This window comes from Periplaneta americana, chromosome 14 (genome assembly GCF_040183065.1).
Source record: "Periplaneta americana isolate PAMFEO1 chromosome 14, P.americana_PAMFEO1_priV1, whole genome shotgun sequence".
Taxonomy (NCBI): domain Eukaryota; kingdom Metazoa; phylum Arthropoda; class Insecta; order Blattodea; family Blattidae; genus Periplaneta; species Periplaneta americana.
Genome location: NC_091130.1, coordinates 90,140,870 through 90,158,264, shown reverse-complemented (window position 1 = coordinate 90,158,264; position 17,395 = coordinate 90,140,870). Strand labels below are relative to the sequence as shown.

Genomic DNA, 17,395 nt, shown 5'->3' with positions numbered 1-17,395 from the left:
TGTTATCATAATACTCTGCTGTCTTAAATTGACTGAGCATATTGAAAAATAAATCAGTGGCTTTCCCAAAACACGTTATGAAATGCTTCATATAAAAGTTTTTATGTCGAAAAGGAAGCAAGAACGAACAAAATTGTATTAAATTTTTTATTTGAAATACCTCAAAGAACAACCTCCTGAAATTAATGACATTACTTAAGTTCACTCTGTAAGTGTGAGTATTTTACGGTTTCCTTTTCATTTATCTTGTCTTTCTGATACTTTTAATTTTTTTGTACTTATCTTTCCTCTACTTAGATTATCTAATGTAATATATACAGTATAAAAAATGTAACTTTTCGTTCTGCAAAGGAATTTTAAAATGTTACATTATTTCGGATCAAATTTCTTCACATTTAAAGGACAAGACTGAAATTCTTTCAGTCATTTATTATAATACACTGCTGTCTTGAATTGACTGAGCATATTGGGAATTAAATAAATGGCTTTTCCAAAACACGCTATGAAATGTTTCATATAAAACATCTTTTATCTCGAAAAGAAAGCAAAAACGAGTAAAAACTTTTTTGTTTGAAATATCTGAAAGAATAGCCCCCTGAAATTAATGACATTACTTACGGTTCATCTATGTACTACCTGTTCCACTTCACGTTACCTCTCGGAGTGATGTTACTACCGTCTCTGTTTACATCAGAACTACGGTGACTGTGGGCAGCAAGCGGAGTTGCGGGGGTAGGAAACATGGCACAGTACGTGTTGCAATGTTATAGACAGTATGTAGGTTCTCGCATACCATGCAACAGTAGAATGGAAGCGATCATAGTATAACAGAATTCCTTGATGTCTGTAGTACCTGTCAAAGTCATCTAGCTCTACTACTTTTGTGCTGTTTTAGTTTCGGCACACCATGTTCTTTTCTTTCTTTTCCTTTTCTTTCTTTCTTTTCTATTCTTGTTATTTTCTTTTTATTATTAGTTACCCTCACCTTTCATAGGTGGCTTCACTTCTCCATTTTTAGTCTTTATTTCTTCTTTAGATAGCTTGTTTTATTTCCGCCATTATTGCTCCCTCTTTCCTCACATGTAAGGAGCGAATTTAAGTGACCACGTGTCTTGGGGTTTGAATGTCATTGGCCATTTTGCATTAATTATTCATTAGCGTCGGTTTTCTGGGGGAGAATTTCCATACAGTTGCAGTCTCAGGGAGTGACTCGTTGAGGAAGGTTGGACGACAGCTGGGGAGAACTGTGAGTTGGTGTAACGGCTGTCCGTGATGGGATCGCGGATAACCCAGTTCGGGAAGGACGTGGACTGATGTTGTCTGGGATCGAACGGGGTTCGTGACTTACTACAGGTGGTAACGTAGCTGAGCTGCGGTGATGTATGCTGTATGTTTATAGAGGTACGAGTGTTGAAGAGAGACCATTGTTGAGTTGGTTTCGAGACTGGCATACCAGGAAGCTAAACAGGTTTTTATAAGTTAGTAAGGTTAAGTTTATTCTGATTCATAGAAGGAGTTTGGTTTCATATGGAGTATGAGATTATTACTGAATAAGCTGGCATTCATCAAGGGTTTTACATTGATTGTGTTTGGTTGTGTATTAGTGCTTTTCCGCCATATCAGACAAGTTAGGACTTGTCTAGCAAGCTGCTAATAATTATTATCTATGTGGACAGATGGCGTTACTAGTTTGTGCTATGGCGAATGCCAGTTCAGTGACCTTTAGTGGTAAGCCAGTGCCGATGTGTTGGTGAATTATCAGTGAGTGTACTTTACTGAAGACCTTGGTTCATTTCCATTTTTCTAAAGTGTTATTAATAGATGTTGACAGAGAATGTTAATGATTTATATGGAGTGTTTTCTTTGTATCACCTTACCAAAGAGACAGTCGATCCTATCATACCTTTCGACGGCAGGGTAATACTTTATTGTTGAAGTATTGTTTACTTTATACTTTTACCATCTATACAAAGTAAATAGAGGCCAACCGTTGCACTTTTGTGCGTCTTGGGTTTTTACCGGGAGTTAATATTTGAATTCCTAGTTTTTCTGCTCTTTCACACTCTTTCCCAATTGTTTTTATTGTTTTTTCGCTTACCCCAACAGCTTTTGCTGCTCTTTCTACTGCTTTTGCTGAAGGTAGAATGAGACCTGCCCTTTTTTCCTCTCTACAAAATTTCAGTACGTTATAAATTATCTTCCTGCTTTGAGAATTGTACACTTTCGGGGATGATTTCTTCTTTGGAGGAGTTTCCATATTTTGTCACAATTTCAATCCTTTCCTGAAAATTCCACACAGTACATTAGGCTATCTTATGGATTCGGTTATATAAAACGTAAACTGAACTTGATTGAATTCACAGTGTAATGTCATTGCAAGTTATCTTGAACCTTACATCCCCTAAGTCTGTCTTTGGAACTGCTCAGTACGGCGTGTACTCATCAACGTAACGGCACGGCAAGGATGCCTCTCCCTCGGGTAACGTGACTCTTTTCAGAAAACGTTGGTTCTTTCACTTTACGGCTCTCTACTGCAAAAGAACTTGGTTCAATACAGACATCATCTTCTCTCGATACTCCGGTTTTAAGAGGAGAACATAGTTTCGTAGCAAGCTTTAATTAACCTGTAATGAGTAAGTATTTAAATATAATCGTGTGTACACTCCTCTCTCATCCGGGCTGGGGACCGACAATGGCGGAGTTACTATTGCTACTTCTATACATTATATAGGCCTGCATGACTTACACCTTCAGTTAATATGTACATATTCTTATAACAATATTTTACAGACTTATTATTTGAATTTACATTAATTTACAATTATACACAATCCATATCCCTATCATTGCTGCCATCATCGCTTGTTTCAAAATTAATTATTTCGCCAATGGCATCATCCATTCGGAATTATCTTCTTAATCGTAGGTACTACTTTCTGAACACGATAGAATTCTTCGATTGTATCCCAAATGACATGTTGATCGAAGTCGTCCACTTCAACTTTACACAAGTCTAATTCTGGAATGAAATAATATGTTTGGTAGAACTATAAGAAAATAACAACTTGCAACAGTAATTCATTATGTCGCTCACAGTTCACACACTATTGTACATAACTATTATAGCAATAATTTCTAAACATTACATACCTGTTCTTTCCCAGAGTAGTGTGAGGTTCATTCGATTGTAATTCAATGTTATTTTTAATTCTCTTCACGGAACTAATACTTTTGCCAGAGTATTTAGCTGCTCTCTCCTATTCCTTAGCAAGAGGTTCCAGCAAATATATGTTTAATTTTTCCTCCTCGCAACACTTAATTTTATTATATTTGCGATAATTTCTCCTTCTCCGCTGTGGATAACAGTGTTACTTTTTCTCCGCGGTGGTGTGATTTCACCATAATTACTACCCTGTGGTTGCTGCTCCATGGTACGCAGTGAAGGAAATAGCTCTATGTCTCTTGACAAGAGATTATGCTGCTGAGCATGCGCAAACAACTCAGTTGGCTCCACCCGCGTTACGCGCTTCCTTCCCTCTGCCCCTCTGTCCGCGCTCAGAAGGTTCAAGATAACTTGCAATAACAATATTCAATGATAAAACTAAATAAATCACTAATGCAGTATTAGAATGCGGCAACGGCATGTAAACACGAAACGTTTCATTCAATATACAGCATATTAAAAGATATTACAACTAAATGAATCACTAATGCAGTATTAAAATGCTTCAGTTGAGTATAAATATGTACCGTTCGATTCAATGACAGTATATTCAATGATAATATAACTAAATAATTCACTAATGCAGTATTAAAATTCTTCAACGGATTGTAGACACGTCCCTCACACTGCTCTAGTCTAGACTGATAGACTAATATTCTCTCGCGACTGTACAGTGTATGACGTAACGGATGGTTCACGAAGATACTTCAGGTAATGTGAGCTGAAACGGGTTGTATATATACTGTGTGTGTATATATAATTATATATAAATTTATTTTCTTTCTTTCATATACATAGTTGATTAATTGATAAGTTTATAACATATGGTTTATAATTTTGACTTCAGTTTAGGTGAGTTATATGTTATTTGTTTCAGCTCTATACCATGTGATGCAGTTGTGCGAACGCCTTCTTATGGACCATGCTCACAGACTGAATGGGAAAGCCAATCCTTTGCATAAAGCAATAATATTCTGTTTGACTTCTCCTAGTTCATCTTTACGTTTATGTTGCCGTCCAATAGTAAAAAAATTGATTTCTGTATTGGGGGGAACTCAACTTGCACGCTCTTTATTAAAGGAGTTTACCAGATTTCTTGAAGCAGCCAGAATACCTGCTGGAGACTCTCTTAAAGAAAATAGGGATTGTCCAGATACAGGCACAGTTGGAGGAGGAGGGGGAGGGGGAGGAGGAGGAGGAGGTGGTGGTGGTGGGGGGGTTGGGGGTGGAAGTGTAAATGAGATAACAGCAAAAGTAGCTGTGAATTCTGTCATTACCTTCTGCTCAGGAAGTAATCTTGCACCTGAAGACGCACAGCTTCTTGCACTTGACAGCCTCATCTGCAGTCATCACCCAATGATTGGTAAGTTATATCTGTTTTATTTTAAAAGTTTAATTCTTCACTAAAGTAGCATAATTTATATTCAGTATTTAGGAAAATGTTTCATTGTAAAGTTAGCTTATAGTGTTAGGATGCTGCAGTAAAAATGCTACGAGAATCGAGACATTCCGAAGATGTTTTATAACAAAAATATATTAGGAAAGAACAAATACATAACCTATTGAGAATAATGTCGGAACATTTGGAGAGGCAGTATGTATTACATAGAAATGAATTCGGATTTACAGTTATCGCTGTTTGTAACTGTGTAAAATATGTCAATTAGCTTTTGGTCACATAAATATAATTTTCTCAAATTAGTGGATGCAAGTAAAAGTAACAAAAATGTCAGTTCTGCATGCTTATTGCCTCAACCCTTAAGGAAACTTACTGCGACATACCATTTCATTGTTTTAGACATGATTGATAATAAGCATTGCTCGAAGTTGTTAGTACAAATTTTACATTTGTGTTCAATTAGTAAATAGTTTCAAGTAAATGTTTTCAATAAAGAATGAGATTAAAATGTTTTATTTATAGCCACACATATAACATTATTATATTTTATACAGTTGCAGCTTCTCCAAACTTGTGGCTGAAACTCTTGAAGTTCTTGAAACAAGATCCAAGTGAATTTATCAAACTGTATGAAGAAAGTATTAAAAGAATTTTAATTGACGAATACATTGCTTCTCAGGTAATCTCAGTTACATATTTTTCTATTATTTAAGTCTAGTATAAGGAATATCACAAGTATAATTTGTCACTGTTAAGAATATAATTCAGCCTTTTATTTGGAATTTATGTTTCAGTGCTTAGAGAATTGTTTACAGACAATAGTGTGTTTGAATCCTGACATCATGCTTCCATCTCTGGTTACTTTTGTAAGCAAGCATTTAAGTAATACATCTATTCTTCTCGTTACTAAAGATGAATACTTCACGTTCCTAACACCAGAGGGAGAACTTTATGACAAGAGTGTCATATCAGGGTAAGAGATTTTGTTTATATCTTAAGCCATTATTTTATTTTTACCTAATACTTTTGAATTAACTCATATATTTAAATATATCTCTATTATAATAGAATTAGTGTCCACAATTTGATCGTAATCTACACATTTCGTTAAACCTAAAGAGATTTAAATGTGATGACAATTTGAAAATATGTAAGGATGTAACTTTTTTGAAATCTATAAAATATGAAACTGTTGTTACTGGTGTTAGCCAGTGGAATGTAGATCATTACAGTAAAACTTAGTTAAGACACTTTTCAAGAGAAGAAACAGAAAACGCGTCTTAGACGGGAATTGCTTCCTTATTTCACATCACTTTGTAACTAAATATGGAACTAAGATATGTAGCTTTCTAAAGTTTTCAACAACAATAAAATTATTATAGTGTCTTTAAATGTAAGGCATATCTTATTGCGATGTATACTGCAATGTGTTAATACAAGTACAAAAACATATTGTATAAGGGAAAATACAATGTTAGGACAGTAGGTACACTATTCCTTTTTAAAATGTCTGTAAAGTTAGTTGTTTTATTCTGTCTTGATTTTGTAGTACGGTACTACTGAATTTTCAGCATGATTCGCATGTTGCTACATTTCATCAGAAGCTCCAGCTTCAATGTACCTATGGATTAGAGAGATAGCATCTAGGACTTCATGACGTGAGGGTACTTGTCTGGTTCAGGTTCATTATTATCTAGTTATTACATGTAGTGCTTAGAGCACCAATCTCATTTTCAAGACTATCTTCAGTTTATAGTACCTGAGAGGTGATGACATTATCATCCATAGAAACAAATTCTTGTAAATTGACGTCACCTACCCTTCCTCAGAGCAACTGCAATTCTTTGTTATTGGAACAATTAAAATCACCTTCTTGACCTTCAGCAAGAGGGCTAGAATTAGAAGAGAGGGGCTCATAAGCGGAATTAGTGTAATCTGTCAAGAAGCTTCTTTTTGCCACCAGTGCCAGTGGAGCGCCACATGCACAAAAATGGCGGGAATTTCAAACGACTTCCTGCACAGGAAATAGCGGAAATTTCAAAATACTTCCCTGCACATCCCTGTTATATATGAATGTTTGAAATGTAACCATCTCTATTACAATTCTGACTTAAAAAAAAAAACTCTAGCCAATACCTTTTCTTTTTTAAATTACAATACCATCAGTGTTTTCAGAACGTGATAGCCCATGAAGTAGAGGTAGGAAATGGACCGTGAGATTTGAAATGATTTAGACATTACCAAGCAAATCTGTTATATTAGAATGCATCAGATTTATTTAGTAACAATATTTTATTTTGTACATAAACACAAAGATCTTTATTGCAATTAACTGTTTAATGTTTTGCTGTAATACAGAAAAGATCCTGTGCTCACGATTGTTATATAATTAACAACATAATAGTAAATGTTATTTACTTACTGGCTTTTAAGGAACCCGGAGGTTCATTTCTGCCCTTACATAAGACCACCACAGGTCTCTATCCTGAGCAGTATCAATCAATATACACCCTCCTTTCTGATACTGTCATTGAACCCATTTTTTCCCTTAAATTTACATCTGTCTCCAAAAAAAAAACAAAGTAGCAATTACAATCAATTCTGAGTATATTTCATCTACATTCAACTTATCAGCAGTACCTAATGATTCTTTTAGTGCTATGCAGTTCATCATACAGAAAATATCGTTTTCACTGAAGTCATACCATTTGTTTAGGTAGTTCGCACATAGAAGTCATTTCACGTCAATTGGGATAGTTTAAAGAGAAAAATGACCTTCATGCCAACAGTTTTATGAAACTCTTTAAGGCATTCTGTGAGTAAAAAAAAACACACACACGCACGTGCACACAGATCATTGTATTCAGACAGTAAGATCACCCTAGATTCCCTCGAAAACAGCAGGAACCACAATCCATTAATAGAAGACATCAGAAAAAAACTGACTTCCTTAAGAGAAACAAGCTGGAACATAACCTTCAGCTGGGTTAAGGCTCATATAGGGATATTCGGGAACGAGCTTGCCGACCGCCTTGCCAAGAAAGCTACAAGGGAAGACACAATACATTACAGCAAGATCCCCATGAGTGCCGTAACAAAGACTCTGAGAGAAGAAAGCCTTGCGAAGTGGGAATATCAGTGGCAACTAGCAAGAAACGGAGCGGAAACAAGAAGATATTTTCCACAAGTTTCACAGAGACTAGCACTGAACATACCTCTTTCAGCTGGACTTACAACCATGCTAACTGGTCATGGAAGAATCAATGCATATTATTATAGATTTCACATTCTACAAGACTCAACATGCAGCTGCAATAACGGTGACGAAATGGTAGACCATATTTTACTCGAGTGCACGAAGTACAACACTGCCCGAAACAAATTGGAAAGGATCATAAATTCCAAAGGAGGAAGGTGGCCACCAAACAGACGTGATCTCATTTCCAAATACTTCAAGGAATATTGTAAATTCATACGAGAGGTAGATTTAGAAAGTAGGCAAAGTGTGTAGCAATACGGAAACACAAATATGGAGAATAGTAAATATAATTATCAAGACCATATAGAATTATGACACTCAGTCTCATCTCTGATTGTAAGAAAATAGCAATCTTCTAAGCGCAAATAGACATGTAGTATTACTTATGTAATGGAGCATGTTGTTCAGTAAAGACAAAAAAAAAACATACACACACACATACACAGAGAGAGAGAGAGAGAGAGAGAGAGATTTTTTTACAAAATACAGGAAAACTTCATTTATTCCTTTCTCACTTACACGTTTTTCACACTTTTTTTTCCTGAAATCCCGGCAAAATTCCTGTACTTCCCGTGTTAATTCATTTCAATTATACATTTTTCACGCTACACGATCGTACTTTAAATCCCAAGAGGTACAAAACTTCATTTATATGTTCTAATTAAATTTTGCTCCAAATTAAGTTTGCTGTGAAAATGTAAGAATGCGAAAGGACCATATTTACTCCAATGAATATAATATGCACACCAATTTTTGTATCCTACAGTCCAGAAAAGATCTGGTGAATATAATATGTACCTTTTCTAAAAACCACTTAAGATTAAAATATTATCAAGACAGGTTGTAAAGGCACTCCCTTACCTCTAGCTATACATCACATTCATTCTCATTTGCAGTATCAGAACTGAAACTTCCAGTCAACAGGTCTGGGTTGGTGTCAGACAGTGACTAATGTCATGCCACTCTTTCGTCAGTAATAGGGATATACTTTGAGGGATGCGCTTTGTATGTGCATTTGTTTTCCAGTATATAAACTTTGAGGATTTACATAGTGTATTAGTACATTAAATACTCCTTAAAATGACTAAAATGCCAAATTTTTGTTGTGTTCCTATATTTAAAAACAAGGGAAAGCCTTTTGTCTTCATTCAGGTCCCGAAATATTCTGAATATATGCTTTAAACCTTAAAAAATTTAACCAATTAAATTGCGCCTTGAAAGTGCTAGCTATTAAACAAAAATAACTACATCAAGTAAGGAATTGCTGGCTACAGTTTCATTTTGGAGGAGGGGAAAGAAAAATTAATAAAAGCATATGCAACCTCGACAGCAAGCTTTGTTAGGAGTTCAGTACTTTTAGAAGTCTCTGAAGTTTATGCCAGCATTTTACGCCTGCAGTAAACTCTCGATTAACTGGGATGTTTATTATCCAGGATGATTCATAGTGAAATCCATTTCGTGAATAATGTTTTTAATGTGCTGTAGACTAATTATTAAAACCATGTTTTTACTACAAATTTTCAAAATCATCCTACATAGTATTGAAAACTACATGTTCTTAACCTAGAAAACACAGGAATAATCGTGATATTACTGCGATAATATTATACCATCTTATCAAATATTGCATTTGATCTTTTTGCAGTTAGAGAAAAAAATACGAGGAATTCAATCTCTATAGTCCCTTCCCTATAAAAAACACACATTGATGGCTGTATATGTTGTTTTTACAATACTAATGATTAAAGAGGTAATATTCATCTTCGACAAAGTTCCTATTTCTTTTATTCCTGCACCTCATTCTCAAAGTTCTCGTTTAGGTTAATGATAATGAATATTCAATTTACTCGTATCTATATTCTGCATACTGCAAATTTCCCCATCCATTTCTTAGGGGAATCGCTCAGTATTATGCAAGTTTACGTTATTATTTATTGTAAATTAAATAAAATTAAATTATGATGTAAGAAAATACTGAATTATATTAAAATATACTAGGTTATACAAAATAATTATAAATATAATCTGACACGCACAGAAAACCAACAAGCAGGAGAATGTAATCAACTGTAGCATATGATATAATATTGCCCTACAACATGTTGTGCCACATGAAACGCTCCTGCCATCTAACGGTAAAACTTCGTGTAATATAATCCACACTCCTGTTTTCAAGACGTCTTTTTGTGAAAAGGAGGTGCATATTATAATCACGTACAGTATGTGTTCATTTCAAAGATGTCAATTTACAAATACACTCATATTGTTAGAATAGAATACAAAACATATACCTGTACTTTCCTTTGACACTCTGCCCCTAGCAGAAACTATCAAGGTCCAGACAGTAACCTAGTGTCCATTAGAAGGAATCCCTTCTTAGAAAATGCAGGCAACTGAAATATAATTCCTTCTGCAGAGCATTTTAACTAAGATTTTTTCAGGCAAGAATAGTGAAATATGAGATCATTATCCAGGAAAGCATTTTAAGCGGGAATTTTTACACTGGCTCATATGGGATAGTTCAAGGGACTGGGGGAAAAGAGTGTATTATGTGGGAAAACACATTAAACGTGAGCATCTTAACGAAGTTTTACTGTATTTGTCATCTCTCTTGTTTCCCAGTAGAGTGCTTTAGTGTTGTTGACCTTGCGATTGTTAGTGAAAGACTTTGCTTGTTTAAAATCTCGCTTTTGGTGTCTATGGTGCAGTTTATTACTTTTGTTAATTTTAACTCGAAGTACTTGCTGAGGTAATTGTGTCGAGTATATAGTCGGAAATGTATGGCTGGCTGTGTTTGGGATTTCGTCAATGTTTTCTTCATTAATTTGCTTCCAGTCCTATAGACTAGTTGTTTATTCTAGTGTTCTGAAGTGATCCTTTATCAATTTACATTTTTTTTTTATTTTTACATTAAAAGCAGGCATCGTTTTAAGCCAAGTAGCTTTTTTAGATAATTCATTGGCATCTGCATTTCCTAATGAGCCCAAGTAGGATGGCACTCACTGGAAAACTAAATACAATATTAAGGTAAGAGTATATGCACAAATATTAAGGAATGTGCACTAGTAGTTGGAATGTTGGGAGTTTGATTCCTAATGAGGTCTTGATTTTAGTATTGATCTAATCTCTTCGGCTGCACTGTGGCCTTGAAATTCACTCAGCTGCTGACAAAAATGAATACCAAGATGCAAAGGTTGCCAACACTTAGGACCGACATCTTTACTGCTTTGCAGTGCAAATTTTTCATGATGTGGTAACTTAACATACCACCACCATGAAGATATTTCAGACATGTAGTGGGACAGATACAAATATTCAGAAGTTACTACATACAGATTTTAATACACCGCCGCCGCCACCACCACCACCACCACCACCACCACCACCACCACCACCACCACCACCACACCCACCACCACCCCCACTACCACCCCCACCACCACCACCACCACCACCACCACCACCACCACCACCACCACCACCACGACTACTACTACTATATGATTGCTCTATTGCTGTAGGTAAGTGCATTTGGCATTATTCATATGGCTCCAGTAGAATGTAATAACTGGAAATGTTTAGTATAACTTATACTTATGCTGTGTAAGTATGTAACACTTTAATATAATAAACCAGTGTGAAAGATTCAAAACTCGTGTTTTCATTTTATTTACGTAGTGTGATGGGCAAAATTTTTTAAGACTTCTCTTCATTATATGTAGGAAGGATACCGAGAATGAACTTAATGCAAAGAATATGAAACGAGAAAGTAAAGTATACTCCTACAAGGAACAACTAGAAGAATTGCAACTTCGAAGGGAATTAGAAGAAAAGAAACGGAAACAGGGCAAGTTGAAGGAACCTCAGTTAACTCCCAAACAGAAGGAAGCTCTCAGACTTCAGTTAGAAAAGGAAAGCATGATACGTGCCAAATTGACTGAGGTAATAGTACTACATATAACTATAATTAATATAATTGCAAATTAGTATGGTTCCTATACATCTCTTACAGTCTAACATTATTCTCCTTTTGGTTTCACTGCTTCTCGTTTATTTTTTTCTTATTCTTCATCTTTTCCTTCTTTCACATGTTCCTTACCTTCTTTCAGCACTCCACTTTCATATTTCTTCTTTCTCTGCCCTTCCTCTTTGAGGTTTGCAAATTATAATACACTGCCCTCCAAAAAACCGTAACATCTGTTTTTTGTAACAGAAATCACATCCAAATGTGGAAAAATTAAATTTGCTTCTACTATATTATCACAAAATTATTTTTCACACAGATTTGAAGCTTTAAGAATGCTTGAATAAATTTAATGTTACTAGAGTCGATGGCAATTTGGAAGGTAATAGTCTGCTAGCATTTGCGTCAAGAGAGACAGATAGCGAGAGCAAGGTAGTGTACAACATTGCCACATGTGCACGTGCAATACAAATAGCGCAGGAGAAAATTTAAATTGTCAAAAGACGACCTTAGCCGTCGATTACTGTAAGCATGACACCAAACAAACCCTCTTTCCTTCACTAACAGTATTCTTTGCATGGTTCTCAATCCCACAACACATGCTTCTGCAGTCGTTTCTTGTGCATTGGCAACGTTGCAGCCAGCATCTATACACCTTAAACACTATTTTCCACGCCTGCCTGTGCAATACTTGCCTTTTTTACAGTCTCTTCTTCCATTTAGTTATCTTACACACACATGTAAATGTTAGTTTTACTTATTCAATGTATTGAAACACTTGCACGTGAACAAACGAACTTGGAAAGTACTGACTGATATCGATTGGTTCTACGGTACAAGCTTGTGACATCACATACCAGAAATGCTATGGTGCATATAACCGCACCCAGGATCTCACGAACATAGCAGTAGCTGCAACTTTCATTTGTAGATGTGATTGCTATTCCCGAATCCTCAGGGCTTAGAGGTATGTTTATGCGTACTTCTCTCTTAAACCTTTTCAGAATCTCCACAGAGAATGTTCACATTAATGCTGAACATTGATAACTCAACAATACTCTCACAACAGTACTTCTAAGTCCTAGCACACTAGAGCTGGAAAACAATAAGGCTATAAATATAAACAACTCAATTGTTGGTAACATTACACTTTTATAAGCACTGTTAAAGCTCAAAATCTGCGTGGAAATGATTCTTTTATAATTTTGTGATAATATAGTGTAAACAAATTTTATTATTCCACATTTAAATGAGGTTTCTGTAAAAAAAAAAAAAAAACTAGATGTCACGGTTCTTTTTGTATGGCAGTGTATTAATAAACGTATGGAAGTTACATTCATTGTACGTTATATTTGGTATTCTATAACTGCTTGTTATCCTTATTGATGTGCATGGACAGTTATCTATGAAAAATATAGATGAGTCAAACCTAAGTTACTGACATTCTTGTGAGTCACGAGGTTGCTTTTGACAGGCAGTGCATTGGGTTTTCTTGATTAGTTGTTGCCTCTCAGCCCAACTCAGTACACAGTCTAGAGTGCATGGGTTTTTCATGTTAATTGTTTACACTAAGCTGGTGATAGAATTTTGCTCTCACTTCGTATTGGTATTATCCATCAGTGAGTTGTCTGAACTCTATTGAGAAAGACGTATTTTTGGCCATAGTTAAATACACAGTACAAAGTATTTATCTCGTTCAAATCTGTCTATTGAAGAAGAGGAAGAGGAAAGAGAAGAAGATGAAGAGGAAGAGGAAGAAGACATATGACTTGTGTCTATGCAAGTTTCTGCAGCATTTTTCAGAGACTACATAACTATTGAAAACAGGGATTAAATTAATAAGCAAGGTTCCATTCTCGATAAAAAGAAACGTTGTCTGATGCTTAAGCACAACTCTTAAAACTTCTGAACTTCAGAAGACACGTACGACCAAAACGTGTTGTTGTACTGTGTATGTAAGTATAGTTGAAAATACATCTATTTCAGTACAATTGAGACAACTCACTAATGTAGATTGACAATGCAAAGTGCCAGCAGAAATGTGTTGCTAGCTTAGTGCATTCAATTAACAAAGAAACCCCACAGGCTTAGAGAAAACAATTAACCGAGAAAACCTAACATACTGTCCGTCAATAGCAACATTGTGGCTTAATAAGAATGTTGGTACCTTGAGTTTGAATCACTCAGTAGTTCTCAGTGAAACTTCTGGATGATAATAACACAGTTGTGTAAATGTTAATGCAACTGCCTCGAAGATGTATGAATTTGTTTTCTACATAGTCATGATCAGCAAAGCATATTTGATTTAATTGTGACTTCTGTTAACTGTGCTGTATATGAAAAATACGGTATCTAAAGTAATATTTTTATGTTTTTCATAATTTTCCAGTTGAATGAAAGACTTCAGAATGTGGTGTCAATGATGAGAGCAGCTGCAAATGGGAGTGGTGAGAAACTCTCTTTGTACTTCCGAGATCTTCTGCCATGCATCTTGAAGGATCTGCAGTCTCCACTGGCTGCACCATACCTTTGTCCATTGTACATAGAACTTAGGAAATGTGTTTTCTTCAACAAGGAATATAAATATTTGGGTAAAGTATACAAAAGTTGCATAAAATCAGTGTCGTATTATGACGAGTATTGTTGACAGACGACATGCTGTACTAATTTACTAGTTATTAAAATCATTAAAATGTTACTTTAAAACTATTAGTTAAATTTGTAAATGACCACTAGTATATTATTGGCCTTCATCTAGTACAGCCTCGAATATAATAAGACCCCAAGTTTTCGGATGTTCTGAATAGGAAGAGGGGGAACTTGGTATAATACGATCTATGCTTTGAAAATGTTACAGAATTTAAAAAATAAGAAAACTTAAAAAATTTATAGCTGTTTTCAAGTCCTCATTTCCAGTGTGCAGCAACATCCTCTTCTGGATGTCACTTCAGCCTCCTCCTCCTTCTTCTCCTTCTTCTTCTTCTTCTTCTTCTTCTTAATACTTATTGTCGTCATTTTGTTCTCCAGATTGATAATCTTCCCACAAAATGTCACATCACTGCTGTCCATGTTATCAGAAAGACAGCACTTTTTGAAACCCTTCACAATTGACTCATTCTCAGTCCTATTCTATGCTTTAATTATTCACTGGGCCAGCAACAGCACACTTGGTATTTTCAGTCTGCCTGTTGGTGTCAGATCATTGTCCTCTTTAAGCAACCAGTCATTATACTCTCTTTACGAGTTATTTTCAAAGAATTGATTAACAACGTCTAGTCTTTGAAGATGCAGTCCTATCCTTCCTGGGATAATAACTAAATCATTGTTCATTTCTTCTACCTGCCTCTTGATTTTGTCAGTTGCGTAGCCATGAAAAGAACCAAGAATGAACATTTCTCTCTTTCTTAACAAAGCACATGTTTCTTGTCCTTATACAGCTTAAGCCATCCAGCCATCAATTCCTTAGTCATTCAGCCCTTATCCTGTGCTCAAAAATATAACACCAAGTAATTACTCTTTCAGGAGAGTTTTCCGTTGTAGAGTTGCATGTGATGACAGTCTGCATGTCCTATAAAGTAGACTTCTTTTTCGACAGAAAAAGGCAAGTCTGTGATTATAATATGAGTACTGTTTTTGTACGGCTGTTTTTATGCAAAAAATATCGCACTAGATTCGGACCATTTCTGTATACATACTAAGAAAATTTATTGTATATAGTTTACATCTTTATTCTGTCAACATGAAGAGATTAATTTTGTCATATTCTGTAAGTTCGTTTCAGTTGAAATCTGACTCTTCGTTTGTAGCTATGTATAAGTTCACTCAGTTATTTTAAATTACATGTAAATTTATTTGTTGTATATTCTGCTAATTCATGCACACATGTTTTTCTGGAAATCAAGAGCAGGAATAGAAGTTTATTTTTCAAGTATGTGATCCATAACAATTTGCGATTTGGTAGCTTTACAGTAGTATTGTAGCCAGATATTACCTAATGTTCAATTGCATTCAGATTTCTTATTTAACCCAACTGCAAGGAAGCAATAAAAATTGACAATAGGTAATGTAGTGTAAGAACAAACTTACAACATTTCCCTAAAATACTCCCATACACTAGTGATGAGAAACATGAACCAGAGCTCTTGATGCATTCTAAGGCTGGTATTCATAATCGACACTTTATATCACCACTTTGCAAAGTGACACTTTTGACGAAAGTGGCTCTTTCATATTAGTGGTATTCATAGACGATTGAAGAAATGCACTTCACAAAGTGTCACTTTACGCCAGCAAAGTGTCGAGTTACAATTTGGTTGGTAACAGAAGTCCCACAATGCCTTTCAAAACAAGTGAACAAACAATAACAAATTAATGACGTATAACCTACAAATTACAATGCTTGTGATTTGAGTTGGGAGCCTAATTGATCGCGCGAGGAAGAAAATATATATTTAAAGTTGTTTTATTTCAGTTTCTTGTTTTTCTTTCCGATAGTTTAGATTATTTCAGTCAGTTCAGATATATAATATTTTATTAAATAGTTAGTGATACTGCTGGTGAAATTAGGTTAGGTTTTTGTACAGTACATAACTGATTCAGTAATTTATATAGTTAGATTAGGTTCTGTACATATCTTTTTCATTAATTTATGTTGCTAAGTTAGATTTTGTATGTATCCGTTCCACTGATTTATACAGTTAGGTTAGATTTTGTACATATCTTCTATTTGTTGATATAGTTAGGTTAAATTGGACTGAGTAGGTTAAGTTTTGTGTATGTTTATATATATAATCATTAAATTTATATCGTTAGGTTAGGTTTTATACGTATCTGCTTCATTGATATATCATGTTATTTCCGTTATTTTCATTTTCGTCTTTTTCGTGAATAGTGAACAGAAGTAAAAAAAAAGAATGAGATAAACACACTACTACTACTACTACTGCTACTGCTACCGCCACCGCCACCGCCACTACTACTTTCTCTCTCTCGTTTCCGCAAAACAAAATAGGCCTAATAGTATGAGATCTCTTTTCATAGTGAGGTTATGACTGCATCTGAACTAGAGACAGTAGATGTATTGCTTACCGGCGTGAAAATATATATTACCGGTATCAAAACAGTAATGATTATATCAACATAAAGATAAATCTTATCTCAAAATACAGATAGTCAACAACAATCAAAATCGTTTTAAACCCAATATAATTATGGAATTTGCTTAGAAGGCAGGCACGTGAGGTCTCTCAATGCTAATTTAAGAAAATTATGCCTACATTAGATTGAAGTTAGTTTAATATTATTTGAGTTAAAAAATTCGTTTCAATAATAAAAAATAAGTTATATAGGCATATCTACCTACATATCACTTCATCGAATTGAGGTTATAGATATACGAATGTTACTACAGAAATACCTGAACTATAATATTATATATATTAATGTATGGTACATATCTGTAGCATAGAATTTTAATGCAGTCAATAACTGTATTATTGGAGGCAAACGTCTAGTATTCGTTTTTGTCAACCAGTCATCGAAAATAGAAGC

At 35.0% G+C, this 17,395-nt stretch overlaps 1 protein-coding gene across 1 annotated transcript in view; it reads left to right on the top strand.

Moving 5' to 3' along the window:
• l(3)80Fj (lethal (3) 80Fj) overlaps window positions 1-17,395 on the top strand; it is a 499,933-nt gene that overhangs the window by 139,090 nt on the left and 343,448 nt on the right. Inside the window, exons 11-15 of the mRNA XM_069845727.1 lie at window positions 4,101-4,586; window positions 5,177-5,301; window positions 5,417-5,595; window positions 11,604-11,823; window positions 14,235-14,436. Coding sequence (XP_069701828.1) covers window positions 4,101-4,586; window positions 5,177-5,301; window positions 5,417-5,595; window positions 11,604-11,823; window positions 14,235-14,436 — 1,212 coding nt within the window. The remainder of the gene's footprint in view (window positions 1-4,100; window positions 4,587-5,176; window positions 5,302-5,416; window positions 5,596-11,603; window positions 11,824-14,234; window positions 14,437-17,395) is intronic.